The 25,190-nt window shown below is 40.9% G+C and overlaps 1 protein-coding gene across 2 annotated transcripts; it reads right to left on the bottom strand.

Moving 5' to 3' along the window:
- Positions 1-441: 441 nt before the first annotated feature.
- On the bottom strand, positions 442-21,586 carry LOC308116254 (ras-specific guanine nucleotide-releasing factor 1; the record flags this gene model as incomplete). Of its 2 annotated transcripts, none has more annotated exons than XM_080474328.1 (27): positions 20,852-21,586; positions 16,165-16,271; positions 15,721-15,868; positions 13,225-13,317; positions 12,893-13,146; positions 12,066-12,145; positions 11,767-11,960; positions 10,697-10,806; positions 10,389-10,507; positions 8,599-8,759; positions 8,047-8,110; positions 7,594-7,736; positions 7,384-7,466; positions 7,040-7,288; positions 4,990-5,360; positions 4,774-4,893; positions 3,716-3,886; positions 3,002-3,108; positions 2,552-2,664; positions 2,397-2,461; positions 2,080-2,179; positions 1,905-1,989; positions 1,604-1,801; positions 1,409-1,488; positions 1,205-1,322; positions 1,046-1,114; positions 442-534 (listed from the first exon to the last, which is right to left on the bottom strand). In XM_080474328.1, the coding sequence occupies exons 1-27, from the start codon at positions 21,125-21,127 to the stop codon at positions 442-444; spliced, it is 3,771 nt and encodes a 1,256-aa protein (XP_080330454.1). In that variant the 5' UTR covers positions 21,128-21,586. The 2 variants fall into 2 exon arrangements, with proteins under 2 accessions (XP_080330454.1, XP_080330455.1); XM_080474329.1 differs by having other exon boundaries at positions 7,594-7,727.
- Positions 21,587-25,190: the final 3,604 nt, after the last annotated feature.

Here is a 25,190-nt window from a genome sequence, read left to right as displayed (position 1 = left end):
AACCCCCAGTCACCAAGAGAACAGCGGCCAGCAGCACGAGTGCTCAGAAAGTGCAAATTTGACACATATGACATGATGTCAAAATAATGTCATTGGTCACTAAAAAGACACAGCTGCATGCGACTAAAGTGACCTCTATTATTATTATTATTATTATTATTATTATTATTATTATTATTATTATTATTATTATTATTATTATTATTATTATTATTATTATTATTATTATAAATAAAATAGTCGAAGCAGGTGTCCTCTAGGCAATGGCAACAAACAGAAAATATACACTAAAATGTTTTGTGTGATCAAACAACTTTAAACACCTACTGTACAGAAGAGCAAATATCTTAAAACATGTACAACTATACAAATGATGATCTGTGTGCTAACTGATGTGTGTAATATCAACAGAGAAATTAACGTGGAGGACCACCTTCCCTATCAGTTGGGCACTTTAGGCTCAATTCTGAGTGAGGCTTCGTACATGCTTTCTTCGTCCAGAACAGAGCTCATGTCCAGTAGATACTGGGCTGACTGAAAAATGATGGAAAAAGACAAGTTCAGAACAGCTCACCATCATTGAAATAAATCTTTTTTTTCTTTTAAATACTGTGCATACTGTTGCAGCCCTCTCTGCACTCCCTCTTCGGCTGATGTATTTTCATCACAGTGGGGGATAATCTTTACATCAATTTCACAAAGGTTAAATGTACTTTACCTGCAGACTGGGCAAAATACATTAAATGAGTGTATTTCAGAATCTAAATAAAGCAGAGCTGCCAACTCTAACACATCAAAAATTATGAAAAAGAAATAGTGTTTACTGTGGTTGCCAGGTAGGGCCAATGTCACAATGCAACAGCAAGAAGCTACAATGCTCATGCAACTGACTTTTGCCATTGTGTTGTGGCATTTGTTGTTGTGTTGTGGGTTTTGTTGTGGCTGGACTGAATTAGATTTACAGATACACAGGTTGGAAAAGACAGAATCCCTTCAGACGGAGAAAACAGAAAGAGACTTCCTGGGAATGCACAGGATTAGTTACCTTTGGTTGCAGATCAATCTTGTATGCTGTTTGTTGAAACTGCCTGATTTCTCGGATGATATGAGAAATCTAAAAGAAACAGGCGACATGAAATTATCTTGTAAATGTGATTTTTAAAAGTAGGACTCTAGTTTGAAAAGCCACCAAACAACGTCTCACCATCCTCATCTTGGAGAAGTTGACCAAGTTGTCTTCGGTGTAGTTTGGCGTTCCCTCCTCGATGAAAGCGAGGTCAGTGAGGTACATTCCCAGATAGGGCACGCAGGGAGGATCACAGCTGGATAGAAGAAGAAAAAAACACTTGTTATGCAGTCGTATTGTATTTGTGTTTAACTGATCCAGTCAGTCCTTGAATGAACTTACTTCTTCAGAGCCTCCCTCAGGTTTTTAAACCTCCCTTCTGATGACACCAGCTTCTGCAGTTTGTCAATCAATGCTTTTGTCTAGAAAAAAAAAAGGAGGGCAATGAAAACGTTTTTTAAAATTTTTTATAAGCCTTTAATGGCAACACAATGAACTCAAGGTGGTGACTGCAATATACAATAGATGGAGAGATACCTGCTTTGAAACCTTCAGCCAGGTCTTCTTGAGACGGAAAACAGAGCTGCGGTTCAGCGAGGAGGTGATCTCCAGCACTGCATTGTAGTTGTGTAGACAGCGACAGATGTCGGCGACGGCCACCCATTTCTCTATGACTGATACTCTAGTGACCACGTCCTCACAGCGCAGGATCTCTGTAGCAATCAGGTTGCTTATCTGACGGAAGAAAAACAGACGATAAGTAGTTTATGTTTAAAGTAACGCTGAATAATTATAGTTAAGGCCGGGGTTGCGTTGGCACTCCTTCAGTGTGACATACATCATTGAAGTGTTTTGTTGTTCTCATGATGTACGGTGTCTTTTCATTCTTGTCATTCTTCATCCAGCCTTGACCGAAGAATTCCCTACGAAGTGAGCAGAAGAAAGAAAACAATGAGCCCATCGTCTGTGCGCTTCTTGGACGTGTCTGTCAGATGAGGAGTGGCGGCGCTCACTCGTATGGGATGACCTTGAACACCAGGTGGTCGAGCAGCGTGAGCTGCTCGGCAATTTCCAGTGCAGAGTGGCTCTCGAAGGTCTCAGCCCTCCCTTGTCCTACCTGGGAGACACAAAACTACAGAATCAATGAGGAATGCACACAGAAGGCAATATACAGCTTCACCACTAGATGTCGTTGAAAGTTACAAAACCTGCAATATATATCAGTTCCACAATGTGATCAATTTACTGCCCTTAACTAGGCAAACTATTGAATATCCTCCACTTACGAGGTCTGAAACAAACATTTCAAATCAAACAATCAAACCTTCACCCACCAGTTGTGTCACGTCCTCCAGCGTGATTTGATTGTCACCATGATCTTCCTGAGTTAAAGTCCTGACAGGTGAGAGGAGAAGGTCAGTCTCTGGAAAAGACTCAGCCCAAACAATCACTTCTATAAGTTTCAATCCTGGAATCACAAATTACCTGATGATATTAGCTGCTGCTTTTCTTTCCTGCGTCAACAGCTCCGGGTCGTGCATCACCTCCTCCAGAAAAGCAATTACTTTTGTCTTTAGCTCATTGTTGCTTTCAAAGTCCTAGAGAGGCACAAACAAATCTCAGTCAGTTCTCTAAACATATTTTGAATATTAAAGGCTGAAATCAATCTTTAAAATCCACTTTATTGAAGCTCGACAGCTATCCAATGTTGTAGTGGCCGAGGATTGCATTGGAAATGGGAATACTGCAGAGATGTAATGTAATTTATTGGTCTCACATTTACACTTTTGTAGATAATGTGGTTTACTTATGACAGACATACTCAATTAAAAAAAAAAAAGTAACATGCTTACAGATTATAAAATAGAAATATAAAAGCATCAAATCAAAGCATATGAAAGCAACATTCAGGTTGGATTATGATTTATATTTTACCGGAGAGTGTTTGGACACCCAGTGCCTCAGCACATTAAGGACTCTATTGGTTGCTGCCCGTCTGATCACAAACTCTTTATCACCATTTCTTTGATCTGTTGGAAAACCTGCAAAAACACCAAATGAGGCACATTAAAGAATAACAGTTAACAGGAGCCATTGACATGACTAGTCAGTGCAGTTTGATTTCTTAGCTGCTGAATCATAATAAAATATTGACATTACTTCTAAATACAACAGAGAGGCTTCCATAAAGGAAAAAAACAACCCCCCCCCCCCCCCCCCCAGCTCGCTCCCACCCTCTTACAGAAGGAGAAGGCCGTCTGCAGTTGCTTGGTCCAACAAAAAGTTCAACGTGGTAATGCTAAAATAAAAAGTGTTTTTGTTTTGCAACACTGAAGTTCCTTTAGGATTACGTTGAATTATACTGAAGAAACAGACAGTGAAGAAACCACTGTCACCAAAGGGACTTTTTTCCAACTTAATATTGTTGTTGACAGAAGAAGCCCTTTGCATCCTCTTCTCAAAGAGAAACAATAAACACAAGCAAGATGATGAAATAAATGCAATAAGTGAATCACTGAAAAAGGGTATTTCCAACTCGGTACTCTGAAAAGCACCTTTCATTTCTATCACTTTTGTGTGAAACCCTCAGTTGAACTCTTTGTAAACCTTTTAAAAAACTTTGGATCAGCCCAGGATTGGTGTGAATACCTGTGCTGGCAAGTGACATCCGGCGATATTTTTCCTTGGTGGGAGTGCCCTCATTGGCTCCTGCTGTGGCGATAGCGAAGGCGGAGGCAGCAGACAGAGCACTGCGGTTGCTGTCCAGCTCTCGGCATGAGGACATCACCATGCCATTGTTGTATGAAAAGAGAGAAAACTCTGAAAATGGCCAGATATTTGTTACAATTAATGATTTGCAGCCAAAAGCATCCTCCAGAAAATTAAAGCAAAGGGCAATTTACCAGGTCTGCTCTGGAATATAGAAATTGTCTAATTGTTATTTTAACATGTGCAAAACCTAACCTCAGAGCAGATAAAGCAAGGTAATTGATTAAAATTGGAAGTAAAAATCATTGAAGTAAGGTTTTGTTTTTTGGGGGGTTTTTTAGACTGCAGTGATGCATATTCTCCTTGCACAAGTGTCCACTAGGGAGCACTGCAGGACAACACATCAGTTTCCCCCCCAGACTTTCTTCTGTAAGAGGCTTTGATATTCAAGATGGTTGCAGCTAAATATAGCCACCAAATATCAGCATAACAGAGGAATCAACAGATTCTCTGCACTCTGCCGCGTTTAAATCTGGTCAACATAGATGGATCGTGAACAGCTCTGAATCCAACGCGTCTCCACAATTATACTTAAATTACATCTTCTAGCACAGGCTTTGCTTTTAATCTCTTGTGTCAGTTTTGTCAGAAGATTTAGAAGACATGGATAATCTGGGCTCCAGTGAAACCGCCTCATTACTGGGGGCGGCAGGGAAAACACGCTCTCAATGTAGTTGCTATGACACAAGTTTCCCTAACACCCACTCAAGCCAGGCTTCGGCTTTCCCCACATGTCCAGAAGCATCGATCAACTGATGCTCTTAGGCCCAATATTTTCTTTTCTATAAAAGACAATTTACCACCTATAAATACAAGATTATGATCTACATGCTGAGTATAGTTCCATTATTTCCTCTCTTTCTTTGATCAAAATATCATTGTGGTGGGAAGCGGTGTTCAGGTTAAACTTGAATATAATCCCATTTGATCTGTCATACCTGAAGAATTTTTGCATTTTATGTTTTTTGGTGTCGTTGGAGACTTGGTGGGAGATGCCTCTGCATCTCCATCATCACTCTGGTTTTGATCGTTGTCACTTTCCTCACGAACCGAGAGGTCTGTGTCGAACACAAGATGATTGGGGGGGGGGGGATGGGTCATTAAATTGAAATGAGGTCGAAAAACTTTGCTCAGATTGGCTGCAGCTGACTGACCTTGCTTGCCCACTGAGGCATCCTCCACCTTGTCCTTTTTGTCCTCGCCCTCGTCAGAGATTTTGCTGGCAATGGGGCTGGACACGTAGAGTTTGTTGATGTCCAAGGTGGTCTTGCTGAATGGGGACATGGAGGAGTACATGCTTGCATAGCCATTTGAGGAGCAGCTGAGGGCAGCCAGGTCAAGAGCTTTGCCCCCAGTGATGATGGGGATGTTGAGGGAGAGCTTGCGTCGGCGGTTGGGGGATGAGTTCTTGGCAATAGCGAGAGGAGGAGGGGAGGAGAACTTCCTGCTGGCCCTGGGGGAGCTCGGAGGCTCTCCATAAAGGAGTTTACTGTTTTGACTGCTGGCAAAGAATAACTCCAAGGACCTGCATTAAGAGGAGATAAATGCATTCGGATTAGAACATGTCCTGTGTGATCCATGTTTTAAGACCATAGTTAGACAGACAACAACACATATTCAATGATTTATGCAACCCAAGTCAATTCAGCAACCAGCAGTTTCTTTTCAGCCATTTCTCGACATTTTAGAGCAGGATACAGGCTGCGGAGTTTCAGAAAACCTCTTCCACTCCCTGCCACCCTCCTGGCGACCTCACGGGTTCCCATAAATAGCACAGCGAGTGATAGTGCGCATAGCCACTGCTGACACAAGCAGCCAAAGTGTAGGTGTCTCACAGTGACATGACAAGCGTCACGGGAGAGCGTACTGCAGGGTGTGGATGCGGAGAGCTCCCCCTGATCTGCAGCCCACCGTGGGGCCCTCGCTTTTAGGCATACGGTGTGGCGAGTCAGGCCCAGTGCAACACTTTGCCAATATTTCTCACTATGGATCTTTTGCAGACAAGGGGAGATAGCAAAGGGGAGGGCGGGGTCCTGCAGCAACTGAGGTAGGTTGCCATAGAGCAGCAGAGCCCAGTTGTGACATTCCTGAAAAAACAGGAGGGACTGGACCCAATTAACGCATCAATACACACACACACACACACACACACACACACACACACACACACACACACACACACACACACACACACACACACACACACACACACACACACGTACAACACACATACAGCACACACATATCGATGCAGAAACATTGTGTCCTCTTGCATTGCTTCATCCGCAGCTCCTCTGTGCTCACAATAACCAACAAAACAAACTCCCAAAATAAACAAACAAAGCTCAAAAGATCAATGGACTTAAATGTTCCAGCATCACAAACAGTATTTAGATGCTAATTCATTCATACATATGAGACATGGAACAAACATTCAGATCACATTGATTCATATTTTCAACTGCCCTTGTGTCCATCTTCTGATTCAAAATCACATTTGAGCTTTAATCCTCACAAGACAACAACTGCACTTTCAATTTATTCTTCTATATTTTCATAAAGTTGAAACACTTGCAGGAGAAAGGCTGAAATTAGTCAATAATTATTTGAAAATGCACATTTGTACTGTGCACATAACTCCATGAAGGTTTCTTGGGCCATAATTCAAATTCACAAAATTTGCATTTTGCATAATAAACTTTACAAACAGCACAGGTTTCAGATATGAAAATGCTCAGACTGCATGGTTGTGGTGGTCAGCGCTCTCGCCTCACAGGAAGAAATTCTCAGATCAATTATTATTATTATTATTATTATTATTATTATTATTATTATTATTATTATTATTATTATTATTATTATTATTATTATTATTTATTTATTTATTTATTTTAGCTACTAGCTCGTAAATCCACAACTTCTATATCAGTAACTAGTAACCATAATCAATCAACACATTTTCAGTAACTTTCACAATTCTTTTTGCAGGACAGCGTAATAGTTTAAACGACATCCACGTGTTTCTGTGTCTCAATCAATTAGAGGATGAGAAACCTTCACATCTTAATAAATCAGCCTTTTCTTTATGCAGGATGGCGAGGCCTGGGGGGATTCCAGACACTTCCAATACGATTTTGTTGTCCATTAGATCTGCTGTCAACAACTTTGCAACATTCACGTCTGCCCGGCCATAAAGTGACTCACCGGGCAGGGATGGCACTGATGGGCTTCTTGTAGATGGTGATGAGTTTATCTAGCACCACATCAGCGGTGGTGAAAACGCGATACGAGTGCAGGAAGGTGTTGAGGAAGTCGATTGAGAGAAAACGCAGATCAGTCAGTCTCTCCAGCAGTCGCTCAACACTGGCGTAGCGGATCTGCAGCACTTTGCATGAGTTCATCATCTTACTGAAACGAATATCCACATCATCGCAGTACAGACTTGAATCTGACCTGTAAAAGAAAAACAAAAACAAAACCAGATAAACATCAGGAAAAAAAAAAAAGTGGCTGACAAACGGCAGCAGCTGCACAGAGGAATAGCTTACTTGATCATCTGCGGCACTGTGACTTTGGAGTTGTCTTCAAAAGCGTTCATCATCAAGCCATTGCAGCGGATGTTGTCTATGCACTGCAGGGAATAAGCAGTTGAAGTAAAAAGAGAGGACAGAAGAAATGTTAGTGATCCACAATGCTTTCGGGCCGACATGTTCAGGTTCTTGTCGGACGGCCTGAGAGGTTGATGCGTGCTGACGTGCCTGGCTGATGTCACTGGTCCAGGCAGACTTCTCCTGCCTGGAGGAGGCCACCAGGATGACTGTGAATGACTGGCTGTCCTTTGGCTCCACAACAATCTTGAAGTCCAGGTGCTCCATGTCCTGGCCACTCTTGTCTGATTTAGCTTCAAGGTAAAAGTGAAAACAAGTGGTCAGTGTAACCAGATACACAGTACAGACAGAAAAATGCTGATTTGTCAAATAGAACAACTTGACCATCATTATTAAAAACACCGGCACAAGTTGGTCTTTTAATGTTATAGAATCACACACTGTATGCTTTGCGGCATGCTTTTTGAATAATTATTTCCAATATTAATGATGCATAATGCATACATTTATTGCAGACTGTAGTAATGATACATTATAGAAAACATCATATATGGTACATATCATGCATACTTCTGTTAGCTGGGACATAACTTAAACACTCACATTCATCATCTGTCCCCTCGGGGTCCTCCATAAGAGTGCAGTCTATAAGTGAGACCACGCCATTCTGCAAACAGCATACAATACACATGATGTTTATTTATAATAGCGTCATGTGACTCCACATAATGCAGCATTGCACAACTCACTATTGCGAAACACCACAAAGTTCACAGTTCATTTGCTGACCCCTTACCACCGTATCATTGAAGAGTAAAGAATTGTCAGCTTTTAGAATATCTGTCAGTCCCTTAGCAGACTGCTCATGACATCAGCATAACGTGAGTGTGTGTGTGTGTGTGTGCGTGCGTGCGTGCGTGCGTATGTGTGTGTGTGTGGGTGTGCGTGCGTGCGTGTGTGTGTGTCTGTGTGTGTGTGTGTGTGTGTGTGCACACGTGGTTTCAGCAGGTGTCAAAGTCACTGTAAAAGCCAAGACATCTTTAACCCTGGAATTCTCCGCTGTTAATGAGTTAAAATTAGTTGTGATGTTCAGGGTTCTGTGAGATGTTGGAAAAGAGGAGCAGCTCCTCTGCCTGCTCAGCAGCTCAGGCCCACCTTGGTGAGATGAAGCTTCCCCCCAGAACCCCTGGTGCAGATGATTAAATGCTTGGAGAAGAGAAAGCACTGCCTCTCCCCCTCCTTCTTTAGAGACAGAGAGCCCAGTCGCCCACGGGTGATCTTGCCCTTCTCGCTCATCGGCACCTGGATTAGAGACCCTGCAAGAAAGAATAAAAGAGTGTGTGCAAATAGAACGAGGAGGGAGGGAGGCAGAGAGAGAGACTAGATACATGTATAAATGGAAAAAGGCAAGGAAGTGCAAGGAATAAATGTTGATACTAAAGAAATCAAATCACTTGTTTCCCACTCGTCTTCTATGCATAAATACATGATCAGTCACATGAGATACAAAGCATTAAACAATCTACCATTTCTGTTTTCCCTGCACTCATCCATCAAGGCTTGGAGGGGACATTTGACATTTACAGTCCCAGATTCATCACCAGCATGCCTCAGAACAGTCTAATTACACTTGGAAATTAAAGGCTCTCATGATGGGCAGATTTTGTTCCCCAGAGAGAGAGAGAGAGAGAAAGAGAGAGATAGAGAGAGGGAGGAAATGCAATTTATTTTTTTTGCCATTTAGACATGAAGCAATACTGAAGCAATGTTTGTGTGAATCCCCATCTGTGTCTTAATTTCAGAGCCATGTTGGATCTAATATTTCTTATTGTAACATGTTTTCCAGTGTTTGTGAATATGATGGTTTTATCAAAGACAGGGCACAACAAGGACAAGTATGTACAGTAATTGCTCTTTTTTTCTATTTTAATCAATAATCCATAATTTGTCTGTGTCTCTCCTGCAGCGTATATGCTCTCTGTCCTCTCTGCCCCTTCCTGCAAACATCTCCGGCTGCAGAATAGTATAGTTGACGTATATTTTCTAGTGTTTATATCAGTCCATAATGTGTTGATTATTTTTCACTTACTTTTTAAATTCATTAATCATTTAACCGTTGCTCTTGAGGTAAACGTTCTGCAGGTCCGAGTCTCTCCTCTCTATCGTCACTGAGATTCAGTCATGTGAGTTAGTTTTATTTTTTTCTTCACTATTTTATTTTAAACTGTTTGTGCCATGGGATGATTTTGTTTGTGATGGGCTCTATATGAACAAAAGTATACATAAATAAGAGTGTATCATAGAAACCACTTTAACATGCCCCTGAGGTATCTCTAAAGCCAACCAATATGCATGTAATGACACAGTTTGGGTTGCTACTTCTCGAGTAGAAACCTGAACATTAGGCTCGGTTTCCAAGTGTTAAAAAAAAACTTTTCTCTTGCCCATTGATCATGTGGTATGGTTGTCTGTTTTTCTCCAGGTTTTAGTGTTCAGTGCCGAGAAGTGAAGCTGTTCTCTTTCCTCTAAGTGTTAAACACACTGAAACTAGGTCAACCTAATGGTTCTCAACCTGTTACTAACTCGGGGCTTAAGAGAATGAGATTTGCAAATGTTACAAAGAAACACAGGACAAAAAGAAAACCATAATAAGACTACCTTGACCAATTTTTTTATTTTTTTTTTTGCATTTGTAGATTTGTTATAATGTGTGTGTGTGTGTGTGTGTGTGTGTGTGTGTGTGTGTGTGTGTGTGTGTGTGTGTGTGTGTGTGTGTGTGGGGGGGGGGGGGGGGGGGGGGGGGGGGGGGTTATAGGTTTTCTGTGAGACAGTCTGATGAGCTCCAGGCAAACAGAGGTTGGGAACGAGTGGGTTAAACCATCTAACTCCGACCTTTGATGCAGTGAGATGAGGAAGTTTCACAGGTGCCTGAGAGGGAGGGTTACCTTGTCTTACGAATGTCTGGCTGGTGTCAAGTAGGATCTCACATCCTTCCACAATCATGCGCTCGATAGCCAAGTTCTTTCTGATGTTCTCGGTCTCACTGACTTCATCGTGCATTATTCTGAAACACAAGGGCATTTCATCACTCTCATCTGGCCTTTGCACAGATAAACTAAAACAATAATAATAATAACAAAAAAGTTCTTTGAAGAATTCCTTGATTTATTGTCATTCAGGTTACATGTTAACTGAAATCTCCCCTAAATGTTTCCATGCTTTGAGATACTGATATGAAGGCCTATATGTCTACCTGGAAAGCTCCTCCAGCTTGGATTTGGCATAGTCCAGACTGTTTCTCTCTATATGCTCATGGGGGGTGTGGGCCAGAAGCTCGTGGAGAGTCAGAATGTAGCGAGGAATCTAGAGAGACAGACCAGAAAGCGGAGGTTGAGTCACACTCATGTAGAAAATCCAACAAGCAGCCACGGACAACAAAAGAAACATACTAACACAAAAATATACACGTGTCAGCCTAATGAGAAGTAGATCAGCGGAGAGCAAAATCTACGCTCATCAGCAAAATTTATTATCAACACAGCACAGCCAGCAGAAGGCCCCAGCAGAGTGGACTGTTGGGAAACTGCGTAGCTTGCCAAAAAAAGATCCATTATTATAGCCCGAGCTCTGAAAACAGCCACTTTTTTAGAGACATGAAAAACATAGCAAGGGTGTTGTGAACAAAAGAAAACAAAGGCCTGCTGTTGTTGATGCTACAATTCAGATCAGTGAATCCAAGATCTTACTGATCCACAGTGGCCAGGGAACATTATTAAAACATATCATTGACTAAAGTTAAATTAAATTACATAAAATCTTTTTAAAATTAACAACAACACCATAACAAAGACTTTATATTCCCAGATACTTTTCCAAAGTACAACAATTGAGTTCAGAGTGACACAAATGGGAAAGTCCGGTTTGAGACATATCTTAAGGGATGAAACAGGAACCAAAGAACTTAAGCGCCAAAGCAAAGTATCTAAATGGTTGTTTGAATTAGAGTTTTTCTGTTTTTAAATTGTAATGAATTTTTTTTTTTTTTTTTTTTTAAGACCTGTTTACAGTCTTATTTTAGGCTATAGAGTTAGTCGAAAAACATTAGAATGGCTCTGGAAAATGTGTTTGTATTCTGAAAGTCCAAATATATAATGAGAAAAAGTTTAAGAAAAACTCAATTCCTGTTTTTGTGTAAACAGGATTATCCACGCAGAGAATCAAATGTACAGAAAAGAGTAGTGATTTTATTTTTGGTTTAGTTTGTTAAGATTCTATTGTATCTGTTAAGATTCCTGCTAAAACTGCTAAAAGGAATGCACTCACCTGGAACATGGGGTAGGTGAGGAAGGTCTCCAAAGTCCTCTCCTCACAGTCAGGCTTGGCCTCATACTGTTTCAGTAGCTTGTCAAAGTCTCGATTCTGCTTGCAGTGAGCCAGGATCTGCAAACTGTACTGGTGGTTCCTCACAAACTCCTGGTAGATGTTCAGCATGGGCAGTAAGATATCGAAGAGGTCAGCTGCAGCGAGACAAGAATAACAAGGGCTTAAATCACTCTTACCTTTGGATAGAGTTCAGAATGGGCACAATATAAAACAATGACAGTGGAAAAGACCATCCTTACCCAGTACTAATGTTGGCCAGCTTGCTATTCTGGCTTTTAGACCCTGGTAAAATATCTGATGCAGGAACATGATAGTTTCACTAGGAAAAAAAAAGAACAAAGATTTTGAGATAAGTATATTCACGAGGACAGCAACATTTCTGCTTAATTTAACTAAATAAATAAACACAAACCAACTAAAACAGGAATAAATATTTAATTTCCATGCACTTTCAAATGGTCATCCACACTAATTTACACAAACAGGCATGCACTCCACATCAACGCTGACAGCTGCCTTTCAAGGTGCTCACACACCACAGGGTGCAACTTTTGAACCAAGGGCACCTCAACATATGACCAGAGCGAGGTGCCCAACTTGGGATAGGAAGACAACAAACTTGAAAGGACTTTTTGTCAGAGACTAATCAAAAACTACATGAGGCCACCGAATCAAAGAGGCTATTGTCTCCTATCACCACAGCACCAAATGTGTGTTTGATGTCAAGACATTACATAACAGGTGAACAGTAAACACAAACAAATGTAACATGAAAAGTTTGGTGTGTGTAATACCTTTTTCAGTTTCAGTTTTAATTTTATTAGTTGTGAAGGCTCGTTGTGGTAGATATTCACCTCTAATCTGTTTGCCGATATAACAGCGAGCATTGCAGCGGTCTGAATAATTAAAGGACATTTTATGCTGGGGATCACAGTGAAATCCTCTGAGGATTTCTACAACAATCCCCAGAAGAAATCGTAGTAAATACAACTTCTGGTCACAGTTGAATTTTCCAACAACGTGATTTACAACAAGAACACAGATTTGTGGCACAAGATGGACTGACCTGTTGAGGAAGATGCTGCTCACATCATCATGGGTGATGGGTGGTTTTTTGGAGCTGGCGGCCATGCGCAAAGGCCTCAGGAAGTTGTTCACCAGGATGTGAAGCTGCTGGACATACTCTGCCTCTGAATCCACCATGCTGAACACAACCTGGTTTCTCTTCCTCATGCTTTCTGCGTGAGGCGAGCGAATGTAATCCTGGATGATGGTCTTCCACTTCCTCCGGCAAATCCAGCCCCGCAGGAAGCTCTGGACCTGCAGCAGAATGTGCGGCATGTCAACATTTGTACGCAGGCTGTACGTGAACACACAAGTTCAGAAGGCACGCTTTACCTTTTTGATCTTCTTGATTTCAGAGTCGTCGTCAGTAGGGGCGGCTGCAGGGCTGGCATGGATCTTCTCATTGTCTTTGAGCAGCCCGGCGATCTGTCAGGGGGAAGCAGCCACGAGAAAGACCAATCATTCCCACTTGCACACTTCTCTCCGTCTCGCTTACCTTACTGTGGCATCATGTTAACAAAGTGACTGAGTCGGCAGGACAAACCTGTCAGTTCTGAAACACCGGCCTGACTGAACACGCTGTGTTCACTTGGCTGGTAACTCTGCATAACATTTATCAGTATTTATCTACATTCAACATAATTATCACTGATCTGCTGACTGAAGCCCTACATGTTGGTTGGCTGGAGACAAATAAGCTACGAGGGAGAAAAACCCAAACTGGAGTTTTCTTGAACTGTTTGAAGCTACAGTAAGCGTCTCCACTTACTCTGGTGACAGGGCGGGAGGTAATTGTCGTTGCAATTCATGGAAGAGATGCAATATAAAGCAGCGTTCATGCATATTCACAGCATAATTTAATTTCAAACATCACATTTGCACATTAAAGTAAAGGACTATTTGATCTGAAGAATACAGCAGGGAACACGGCCCTACGGGACGCATTGTTTCTGAGAAGAGATGCAAAGTGGAGAGCGGTTGGCCTCAACACGACTCTCTCTCTCTGTGCGCTTCCATTTCTGTCCGTTCACTCTAGTTTCTACATGAGAGACAAACAACAATAATCAGCATAATCCCTCATTTTCCCACTGGTTCAGCTGTTGTTTGTCGTGTTGGCAGGTTGAGGCGAGAACGGGACGCTGACAAATTTTGGAAAGGAATGAGAGTGCTGCGTAAGAAACAGTCGTAATATAATGTTATTGTGCCAACGAGTCTATTTACAGCAGGTCTGACTGATACTGTGTGCGGCTGCCACACATTTGCCTATACATGGAAAATTGTGTAATCCTCAGCGACTGTTGTCCAGTCACAGATGACAGATTCCTGGATATTTTAATAGCAGGCAGTAGAATGAAGGGATATCCAAAGAAGACGTGTATCTAAAATAGCCAAAGCAGATAGTCTCATGTCCTCAATTACAGTCTGTATCTGATCTTACAAAAATATGTGCATGGTTTTATGCTATTATTTGTGCTTTTAAATTCTTTCAGACAACAAGCGATTTGCAAGAGGAGATAGTGGGGATATTTCACACTTTGGTCTGTCTATACTAAGTATTTTCAAAAAGATTTAAAATCATAAGAGAGGAGTGAATATATGTCAGTGGTCCACAATGCACTTTTTAATGCAAGGGATTTCATGCCTGTTCCGTGGTCATGCACAGGATCTTTATGGGGTGTTACAGCATCCACCCACAGTCTAAAAACAAGATTCAACAATTACTGACTCTAAATTGTCTTTAGATGTGGCTGAGTGAATGATTGAGTGGTATCTTTTTATCTGTTTAACGAGGTTGTAGCCCATCTTTTTTTTAGCTATTATTAGCTCTGGACTCCCATATCTTTCAGTTGAACGACGATTGTATAGAATAAAGCTCATTTAAAGTGCTGATGCACAGGTACTGCCTGATGTCCCCATCCTATTGACTTTAGTTCTTAGCTAGTTAAACCTACGATCACAAAGCTTAATGTGTTCATGGACAGTGATTGTAAAATAGAGAAATATTTAACAGATTAAATGTTAATTCCTTATTTATTTTTGATGACTTACTGAGAGCCCTACGGGCTTTTATGTCATCTAGGCTGAACTATTTCAATAGCCTCCTCGCTGATATATGACAGGTCTTCTTTATTTGTCCAAAATGCTGCCTTCCCGTCTTTTAACTGGAAAGCAAGCCAAGAGCACGTCATCTTCTTTGGGACATTGTTTCTTTTTTAATCTCGTCATGGGTTCGCTCCATCTTATCCATATAACCTGTAACAACCCCACCTTTCTTTGGAGTAATTTCAAATTCCAGGCCAAAACACATGCAGTTGAATGTGTTTTCAACGGACTGGTGCTTTTCCAGATGAGTTTCCCAGCTTAGCACTGGACTGTCTCGGCACATGAGGCTGGCCCCCAACACTGAATGTTTTTAAATCACATCTTAAGATACACTTCTATGCATTTGTTTTTACTTCATTCTATCCAATTTTCCTTCAGTTGCTCCATTTGAATCATTTTCTTTTGCTCGTTGGTGTAAATGTGTGTGTTTGTGTTTGACTGTCTGACTCTCTGTGTTTGCTCTGTAATGAACTGGTCTTCTGTCCAGAGTGTACCCTGTCTTCACCCACAGTCAGCGAGGACGCCAGCACCTTGAGTTGGATAAAGCAGTATCTAGAAGATGAATAAAGACCTTGACACACCTGCAAACAGTAAGTTCAGCTAAAAGTGTGACATCTGTTTTGAATCGTATTGTTTTACAATGGACTGGATTTGCACATCGCACTAAGTCTCTGTATTTGTTTACACCCTTCCTCTTGAGCGTAAAGAATTCACAGTGAATGTTACCTCTGACTTAAGCCTTTCAATCTCTATTTCCCCATCTTCTATCTGTTGTCGAAGTTGCTTAGCAACTGTTTTCTCCGTCTCCACAATCTGAAGCAGATGAAGATACTTCTGCATGAGAGCCTCGTGCTCGGTAGCCAAGTTTCTGTAACTGTAAGACACACATGCACGCACGCACGCACGCACGCACGCACACACACACACACACACAATTTTGTAATGCTTTGACAATTCATTTTTATCTCATGCATGCAGTTTTGTTTCACATCAAAGCAGTCAGGATTTTTCATGTGAACAAAGCATTTTCCTTTCCTTCTCATTTTTTAGCCCCACTTTATGAAACCATCGCAATATCCACTGAGCACATCAGTCAAAGCTTACTTACCCTCTAGCGACTAATTCAGCTCCTAATTGCCACGTCTGTACATTTCACTGACGTGCTTTTACCTGGCATGTGATATTGCAGCCACCCATTCATCGCAGTCTTTTACATCTTCTGTGCGTAGCTCAAGTGCCTTTTGGTTTTCGTGGGTGAAGCTGACTGTGAAATAGTACTGAAACACACAGGGAGGGAGAGGGTGGGGGGGGTTTCAGTTAGACACAATAGGACTATCATTAACCCGACATGTTATACGTTCTACAGGGAAAGAAACATTCATTACTGGATACCTTCCAGATAAATCTCTTATATAGAGGCTTAAAACTGAGGCTTCTCCACTGCCTTTGCTTTTGTGCCGTTCCACTGCCATGCTGCTGCAGACATCAAGAGGGTGATTTAAAACCACACAGAGCCTGGGGAAGCCACATCTTGCTCGCCCACCAGTGCAGTTGATGGAGCACAGTGAGGGAAGCCTCCCCCAGCTCTGTTCCTGGGATGTCTCTGGTTCCCAGGAGGAAATGCTATAAGAAATGGAGGCTGGAGCTGCGGCCAATTACATAACTGCGCGATACCTGTTTCCTAGCAACTCCAGTCATTGTGAACAGTTGTTCACAGCTGTTTTTTTTTTTGTTTTTAATTCCAGTGTTGGGCAATCTTAAGATTCACATTCTTCCTTTCCCACTGAAAGTGGTGGCTGGTGGAACTGATACAGAATTGATATGCAAATATACTCCATTTGTTTAGAGATTAAACACTTCGATTTATTCATGGCAATATCTAGCACAAAGAGTTCTTATTTTTAAAAGTTTTTTTTTTATGGGAATAATAACAGTAGTTAGCATAACACTAAGAAGTTACAAAGTTACAATCAGATTGAGTGAAATTCCGAATTTGACGGTTATTAGTATGGGCAATCTTAGATAATCCCTTGCATTTCAAAATAAATCCTTATGATGTCTTTGCATATCAATCAAAGTTAACATTTTCTTTAAAGTATTACAGACTAAGTTTCTGGAAGACGACCATATTGGTTGATTTTACAGGATTTGAAAATGTCCTACTTATTGTGAATTCTGGTGGCGGTAGTGATTATAAAAAGCACAAGGTGGAGATAAAGGTGATGAATGTACAATGACAATGTCTTTTTGAGGATGAGATTGTGGGTTTTTCTTTTTTTTAAGTTAAATGATTTCTATACATAATAACTTTCTCATTGAAATCCACACCATCCTATTTTTCTCAAACCTAACTAACAACCTAAGATTATTATTGGTACGTATGTTGCTGTTCCTCTTCAATGGATATATACTGCAAGTGCGTGTGAGTTCGGGTTGACAGCAGCTCCTTTTCAGACATGCAATCTGACTATATTTTTCTGCATTTACTTATTCACTGTTTTATTGGTGGAACATCTGTCATTGGTGTGCACTGCTGAGTTTGATCTTTCAATTTGAGCATGTTCAGAATAAGAAATGAAATGAAATAGTATAATATGAATATTTGAGCTGACACATTTTACATTTAGAATCAACAGCAACTGTTTAAACAACCATTGTCCTTCTCAATATCTAAAAAAAATAACCACAAATTATGCGAGTATTCTTGCACAGCATGTGCTCCTCAATGAGGTCCGTGGAGCAATTTGAGGCCCGAGCCACATGTCCTGCACACATGGAATTGTGATCCTGTGTGTGCCAACTAATACACGTGATTTTGTCAGTCACTGTAAATCAACATATTGCATCCGTGTGTGACAATAGTAATGACTTCTTTGGGTTTTCACTCTATCTATTATTTCAATACAATCAAAACAATCCAAAGTGAGAAGAGAATTAATAGTTTTTCAAATATATATTTTTTCCAATATAAAGTAATAATGGTTTATGTTTCACCTGGTTTGTAAAAGTTTAGTGTATCACTATGATGTTTGAGGTGCACTTTTGTTTTTTGTTGGTTTGTTTGTTTTAAACTGTGGAAAGAGCCTCATGGTGATGTAGTGCTCAGTCCAGTTCCATGAGCAACTGCATATCGAAAATACTGAACATTCTTTGTGAAATTTGCACCCCAATTCCCTTTTTTAATGACAGCCACTTGTTATAAACATTTCTCATTTTGATACATAAACATCCCAAAATATGAGCTTTCCTAAGAAAGCAACAACTTTTGGTCATGTTGACTGAGACCAGACAAACATCTTTGGCCTGCAGATGTTCAACAGGCACCTATAACCTGCAACAGATCATTATTTGTGGCTGACTGCTCCTCCATCTTCACATTCATTAGGTATTCATCCTACCGTCAAAGAAAATCTATTTCTGGCAGAGAGGCATGCATGTTGTTGTAGTTTTCTCTCATGATCCCTGTAGGAGTGCGGTGAGTGTCTGGTTTTGAGGCCGTGTTAAGCACACTATTTGCATTCTGCTTTATGTGTATGGCTGAGTCACGGATCCTCAAAGATCATTACTATTGGAGGCATTAAGTGTATAGCACTGATAGATCCTCTCACAATGGATATAAATATTTGCTCTCACACGTATGCAAACTGCTTCTATTGTGGAAGCTCAATGTCTGAGATGTCTTTTGAATATTTGTTGCACCAAGTCAATGTTATCGATAATATGATTAGTACAAACTGATAAAATGTTTATCTATGTTACGGTACTATTGCAAATGGACTTTCCTGAATCAAATAATGACTCTTATATTCAATATGTTCATGTCGAACTAATCTAACAATAATCACTCTACTTGCATCTTGTTTCGTTTCCTAGTTCAGTGTCACACTTGCCAATAGTTCTCACTAGAGTGTTGTAGTTCAGTGGTACATATTACAGTATAGTTTGGAGGCATCCGTCAGAGCTGTCACTGAGCTCTTCGTGTTGCTGGTTGAAGCGTTGCTGTTAACCAATGTGAGCAAGCTGTTTTCTATAATTGGACTCTGACCCCTCCAAGGTACGGCAGAGGAACAAATTTAGCTCCAATAGTGCTCACATTAATAGAAGAGATGCGACACACAGCTCCCTTTCTCTCCATTTCTCCACCTCTTCTAACTGCATCATTCTTTAGGATGCAAATAAGGGTTGCCTTGGAAACCCTTATTTGCATTTCAGGACAGATATAATGTAGGGATAGTTGTTGATTGCTGAAATGTTTAAACAAAACAAAAAACATACATCAATAAAGGTTGATGTTTTTTTTTGTTGGCCCTTCTTAAGATAAATGTCTGTTTATATTGAGAAGCGACACTTCAGCTGAGCTGCTCCTGCTGTCAGTCATATACTGTTTGTGTGTTTGTGTGTTCACTTTGGCAACAGAATTCAGAGAACAGAGCAAGTTGAATATTTTCTTCTTGTTTCTCTTCATCTCAAGGAAGCAGGGTTGACGATTAGTTGTTTTCATCATGCCAGCATTCATATTAATGCATTAAAAATAACAGAAGGCAACAGTAATGCTTACATTATGTCTAAAAAAAATGTGTTTATTTTTTGGGGTGGGCGGGAGGGGGGGTCTTAGAGCGACTGTGAAAGCACAACATTAGCCTGTGCATTGCATTCTGCTTTGTCAGCACAAGGGCAGCTGTTCACAGGAAGAGCTTGGACTCACTTTGGACTGCAGCCCTACCTACAGAGTCAGGCACAGACCCTGGAGAAAGCAGAAGAGAGCCGGCGGCATTATGTTCCTCTGACTGTACATTAGCAACAACAGTGTGAACAAGCTTGTTAACTTTTGTGCTCCAATGTGTTCAATAGATACAAGGCAACATTAGGTAAATGTTTCTCACAACAATCTTGGATGAAAATGTATGCATTTAAAACCTGCAACAGGGAAACAGAGTCTGGTACAAACATGATTACTTGCAGACCACTGCTTCACCATGTGGGCTATAATTCAAATCTATTCTCCAACAAAGCAACCAGACTAAATCATTCCATTCAGGTCATCTGGTTTAGAGCTAACTGATCAGTGGCACCCTGTTGTTTCTTCAAGCATAAGCTGTAATTTTGTCCTTTCACCACAGGATGGCATTCATAGGACCAAAAGACCCCCCCCCCCCATCTCTCCTGTTTTATTGGAAGGAGCATTAGGCAGGCTATGACACTCTCCGCCCTAGAACGTCAAAAACATAATGACTGAAAATCAAATGCAAAAAAAAAAAAAATAAGGGGAGCAACCACAACACAAATGAATCACTTCCATAAGTCTCAGATATTCATCTGCACTGCATGTATCGTTCAGCAATATCCTGCCAGTTTAAAAAAAGAAAGAAAGAAACCCCCCCAAACAAACCAAAAACGATCATGCACAGGTTTGGTGCAACCCAAAAACAAAACACTGCATTGCCTATTACCAGGACTGCTGTCATATCATTAAGTGTTTAACGTTGTTACCTCATCATTAATGCTATGCATGGATTACATAACGTGCAATAGAGGAATCTGGAAACCTTGTGCTATTATGCTGCACTACATTTGAGGTCACTGAGCAGGAGATGTAAGAATAATATGTGCGTAAGAGACTCTTTTTTTTTGGGGGGGGGGTTTTGGGAGGGGGGGGGGGGGGGCGGGGGGGCTAAAGCAGACTTGAGAGGCATTTTGCAGCTCCTGGGCAGATTTCAAGCGACACGAAGTGCTGCACCTCCTATGCGTATTTTTAGGAAGTGAGAAAAACAATAAAGCAGAGAAGCAGTGGCGCTTGTGCATGCGTGCGTGCATGCGCGCGCGCGTGTGCTTGTATGTGTGCGCACGCTCTCCCTACCTGCTTTTCCAAACACTCCTTGGCTGACAGTGAAGGTTTCGGTGAAGGCGCCCTGTCGCATATGCATCCCTCCAACAGGTATAATCCCGAGGGTCGAGAGCTGGACTCATTCTCAAAATAAAAAAGCATATTCTGTAACAAAGCAAACCACTTTGTGTGCCATTTCGTGTTGTCTGAGCTCTTCTTGCTCAAGCACCCTCGTCTTGTACCATCCTTCTTTGCCAAAAGCCCCAGGTAGGTGACATGACCGTCATTAAGTCGTATTCCCTTCTGCATCTTGATGAGGACACTTGGGCTGCACAAGGTGGATCGCTCGTTACATCCTTCACAAGTCGCTCCAGAGAGAGATCAAATAATGAAAAGAGAAGATGTTGACTTTCTGAATGCGGACCTCGAGCAGCGGGCTTGTCCACTCCGTCCGAAGCATTCACCGTGTTGGCATTTAAGTACAAAGAGAGGAACAAACCGAGGAGCACAAGTCCAGCATCCTAAAATCTTTTGTCATACTCCGAGCGCTTTGAAGATCCACATTATCCGACCGTCAAGGAAAAAAAACTAAAACAAAACGGGGAGGAGGGAGCAAAAAAAACAAACCAGCAACAACCCTAAAACAACAACAAACAGTCTCATAAAATGATAAGAAAAAGAGGTTTGAGATTTGTCCTTTTCTCACGTGAGATCTCCAGAAAGCAGCAGGCTTGGTGCTGAGCTCGGCAGAGATGGGAGAAGTCACGTGACGCATGCTGGGTAAAGCAGATTTCAGGACCTTGGACAGCGACGTCTCCACGACATGCAGCAGAAGTTAAGTTTCATCTCAAGACCATCAAGTGGATCCAAGACATCAGGACAATGGTTGATACCAGACATTTAACTGAGAAAGGCTAACTTTGATGGCGCACAGCCAATTCACTGCCTGCTGAATAGAAATATGAATGAACACAATTTCTTTTTCTTTATTTTCCTGGAGTAGTCTGTAGCTTTTGGATGAAATATTACAATTAAACAAACAAAAAAAAAAAATCATGAGTGCATTTTAATTGAAATCAATGTTATCTTTGCTCCTAATAGTAAGCATAAAGTTATGGCAGTCAAATATATATTTTTCTTTAACTACTCTGCTTCACACATAGTACTTAAATGTGTGAACATAAATTATGTGTCTCACTGTGTCCGTGATTTGTGATGGAATTGTGAGCAGTCGATGGTGTCCAGCTCCTTATGCCTCTAGTTAGGATGAAATATAAACATGGGTGGATGGATTTGGCTCTTTAATAGAGCTAAAAATTTGCAATGATCAAGGTCTCTCCACTATATACGTAAATATACGTGCGCGTGGTGGCTTTAAGAGTGTTGAAAATGCGTACAGCATTCCTAAAGCATGTCGGATCATGTGCAAACTGACAGATGCGTGAGTCTCACTGGTTGCAGAGCTGAACGGGCTCACGCACACAGCTAATATGCCTCTTTGAGCAACCAATGTGTTTAAAAGGCACATGCTCCATTCTGCTGCTGTCAGTCCTCCAGCTACTTCTCAGAGAGGAGATTTATTTATTACTCCATATCCATTGTTATCTGCAGTCCCTCTGATCTATTCTGCAATAAATCCCTCCAGACCTTGTGGTGTCTTCCTCAACAAGCAGCCCCCTTTTTTCTTCAATTAAGACACTTACTGGTAAAATATCAACTGTATGTGAAGAAAATATGGCTGAGACACAGACGAAAATGAATGAACATAAGTTTAACTAATAAACTAATCCAGTGTTTGGTACATGTGCTGCAACTCAGCAACTGAAGCAGCACAGTTTTGAATAGATATGCAAAGACATGCATATGAGAAGCTGATAACACAGTGAGTACTATTGGAGCTGCATGGTATGAACCAAGCTGCAACACAACAAGGGTTGTTGTGTTTATAATGTTGGGGGCATCCTGCTCTGTGGATCACTGAGTCTTGAGAGAAAGAGAGAAAGGGGTTGTTGTTGGCTGGAAGGTGGCGGTGTTCAAAAATGAGATGTCTGTAAATAACAGTCGATGAGAAGCTGAATATCTGCGTGTGTTTGTACTGATTTGAATCAGTGATTCCTCAGCAGATTCTATCAAAGTGAAGATCAGCATTTCTGCCACAGAGAACATATCACTGAGGGATGTGGGTGGTGTTTATGAGCAGCAATAATGACTGACAGGGTTGTTTGTCAGTTGATTCAATTTGAATAAAAGGACAACTGTGCTGATGGCTTTTCCCACTTTGACCCCTTCAATCACAGAGCACTATGCACGCTACAAATGTTGCACCAAGGCAGATAATTTAAGGCCATTGTGAAGTTTACTTTTTTTAAAATTTCGAACTAATTGTGCAATTAAAGCGCTGTACGGTTTGAATTTAAAAAAAATATTATTTATTTAATTGTTAAATACGTGCCACCTGGACACACAGTGGTGCAGTAATGATGTATTCCAGGTTATAAGGCTTTCCTATGTTGCAGTTTGTGTGCTCTCCCTATGAGCCCCGTGCCATTTCTCCAGGGAAGCCGGTTTCTCCTTCGAGTTCAAAAACATGTTTTTGAGGTCCATTTGTGACCTGTGAACCTCCAAAGAAAAGCTAACTCCTCTAACCTCTATGTCACCACCAGCCTAGGGAAGCCATCTTTTCATCACTCGCTTTAAAATGACCACTTACAGTAAATTGCACTTTCGTGTCAAAGCGAGACGATCTTCGTTCTATTTCAGGCCTGATGTATCAATGGAGTTTCCATGTTCTACCTGTGCATATGTGGCTGTTTCCTCCACAGTCCCAAAACATGCATATTGATTGAGTTAGTGTATCTAAATACTCTGCAGGTGTGAATGTGTCTGTAGTAATCGTGATCTCTGTCCAGAATGTACCCATTAACCCAAATATCAGATGTGTTAGGCTTCAGCCTCCTGGGGCTCCCAGTTGCATGATATATTATAGAGGCTTTAAGAAGAAAATGCATGATTAATCTGAAATGTGATCACACTATCAAATTAATACACTCAATAAAATAAAATTAAATCATTCATGCATTTTTGAAATTGTTGCAATTTCTTGATACATCTACGTGAGTAATTGTAAGGAAACGTTAACATTTCCTTTCACAGACTAAAAAATCTTTTCAATACTTGTTGGGTTTTTTACAATTAAAACAATGTAGTTCTTTTTTTATGAATTAAAGCTCCATGTGTTTGAAAGTCCACTCCCCAAAAATTAGGAATCATGTGAAAGGATCCTAAATTCTAAGACAGCAAGTCTTACAGTATTCATAATTGAAAAAATTCAGATTTTGCTTTCAAACTTCAACCACCCACATTAAACAACAAGACCTTTTCACTAGCTTTAGCTGCGCTAAATTCAACACATTTTCAACCTCATGCTTTTCAATCATTATGTGTGAAAACATGATTACTGTGTGACTCGTTTTTGGCATTCTGTGTTTTTTAAATTCATAACCTATATTTTTGTGACTGAGCTGAAAGTTAAAAAGAATATTTAAATTGACTATATAATGTTGTTGTGACCTACTGTACTATTGTTAATGCTGGGGTGGTAGGATTACTGATATATTCTTGTATTGTTAAATGACAGCGGCTGCAGTGTCTGGAGCCTTTGAGCAGTCTCCTGAAGGCTTCGTTTGGCCCCTTTCACTCCTCCTATCTGAAGAGCTTTAAAATATAATAGCTCACCTTTAGAAGGCATGTTTGCTGTCTGTATGATGGTAGTGGCTCTCAGCTGTTTTGAGGCAGCAGGAAGGGCATTTTGCAAAAAACTAGGCAAGTCTATGGTGCACATTTCAGTGACTGGCTGTGGTGACTCTTAAAAACTCTCTAAATGGGAGCAGCTGTATTGACACTTTAAATGAGTTAATGCAAAGCAAAACATGCAATAAGAAAACTACTGTAAAATGTAGACACACGGTTACAAAATGACAGAAATGACCTTGATTGATTATGTTAAGCCCACATTTTTCTCAAAAGCTGTAGATGTGGTTCAGAGCAGCATATTCTTATTGACTTGTGGCATTCTTGACATCCATGTGTGATAAAACAGTCGTACTGTCAGTTTGTGGTCTGTGTGTGTGTGTGTGTGTGTGTGTGTGTGTGTGTGTGTGTGTGTGTGTGTGTGTGTGTGTGTGTGTGTGTGTGTGTGTGTGTGTGTGTGTGTGTGTGTGTGTGTGTGTGTGTGTGTGTGTGTGTGTGTGTGTGTGTGTGTGTGTGTGTGTGTGTGTGAAATTGTGTTTTCTGTTCCAGCTCGAAGTGCTGTTAGTGCTCAGCAGAGGATGCTGCTATAGTGTCCTCGTCCTTCCAAGAGCTACCAATGAAA

This window comes from Lipophrys pholis (assembly GCF_963383615.2).
Source record: "Lipophrys pholis genome assembly, chromosome: 11".
In the NCBI taxonomy this organism is placed as follows: domain Eukaryota; kingdom Metazoa; phylum Chordata; class Actinopteri; order Blenniiformes; family Blenniidae; genus Lipophrys; species Lipophrys pholis.
The sequence above is the reverse complement of the archived record's forward strand: the minus strand, read 5'-3'. Positions and strand labels throughout refer to the sequence as shown.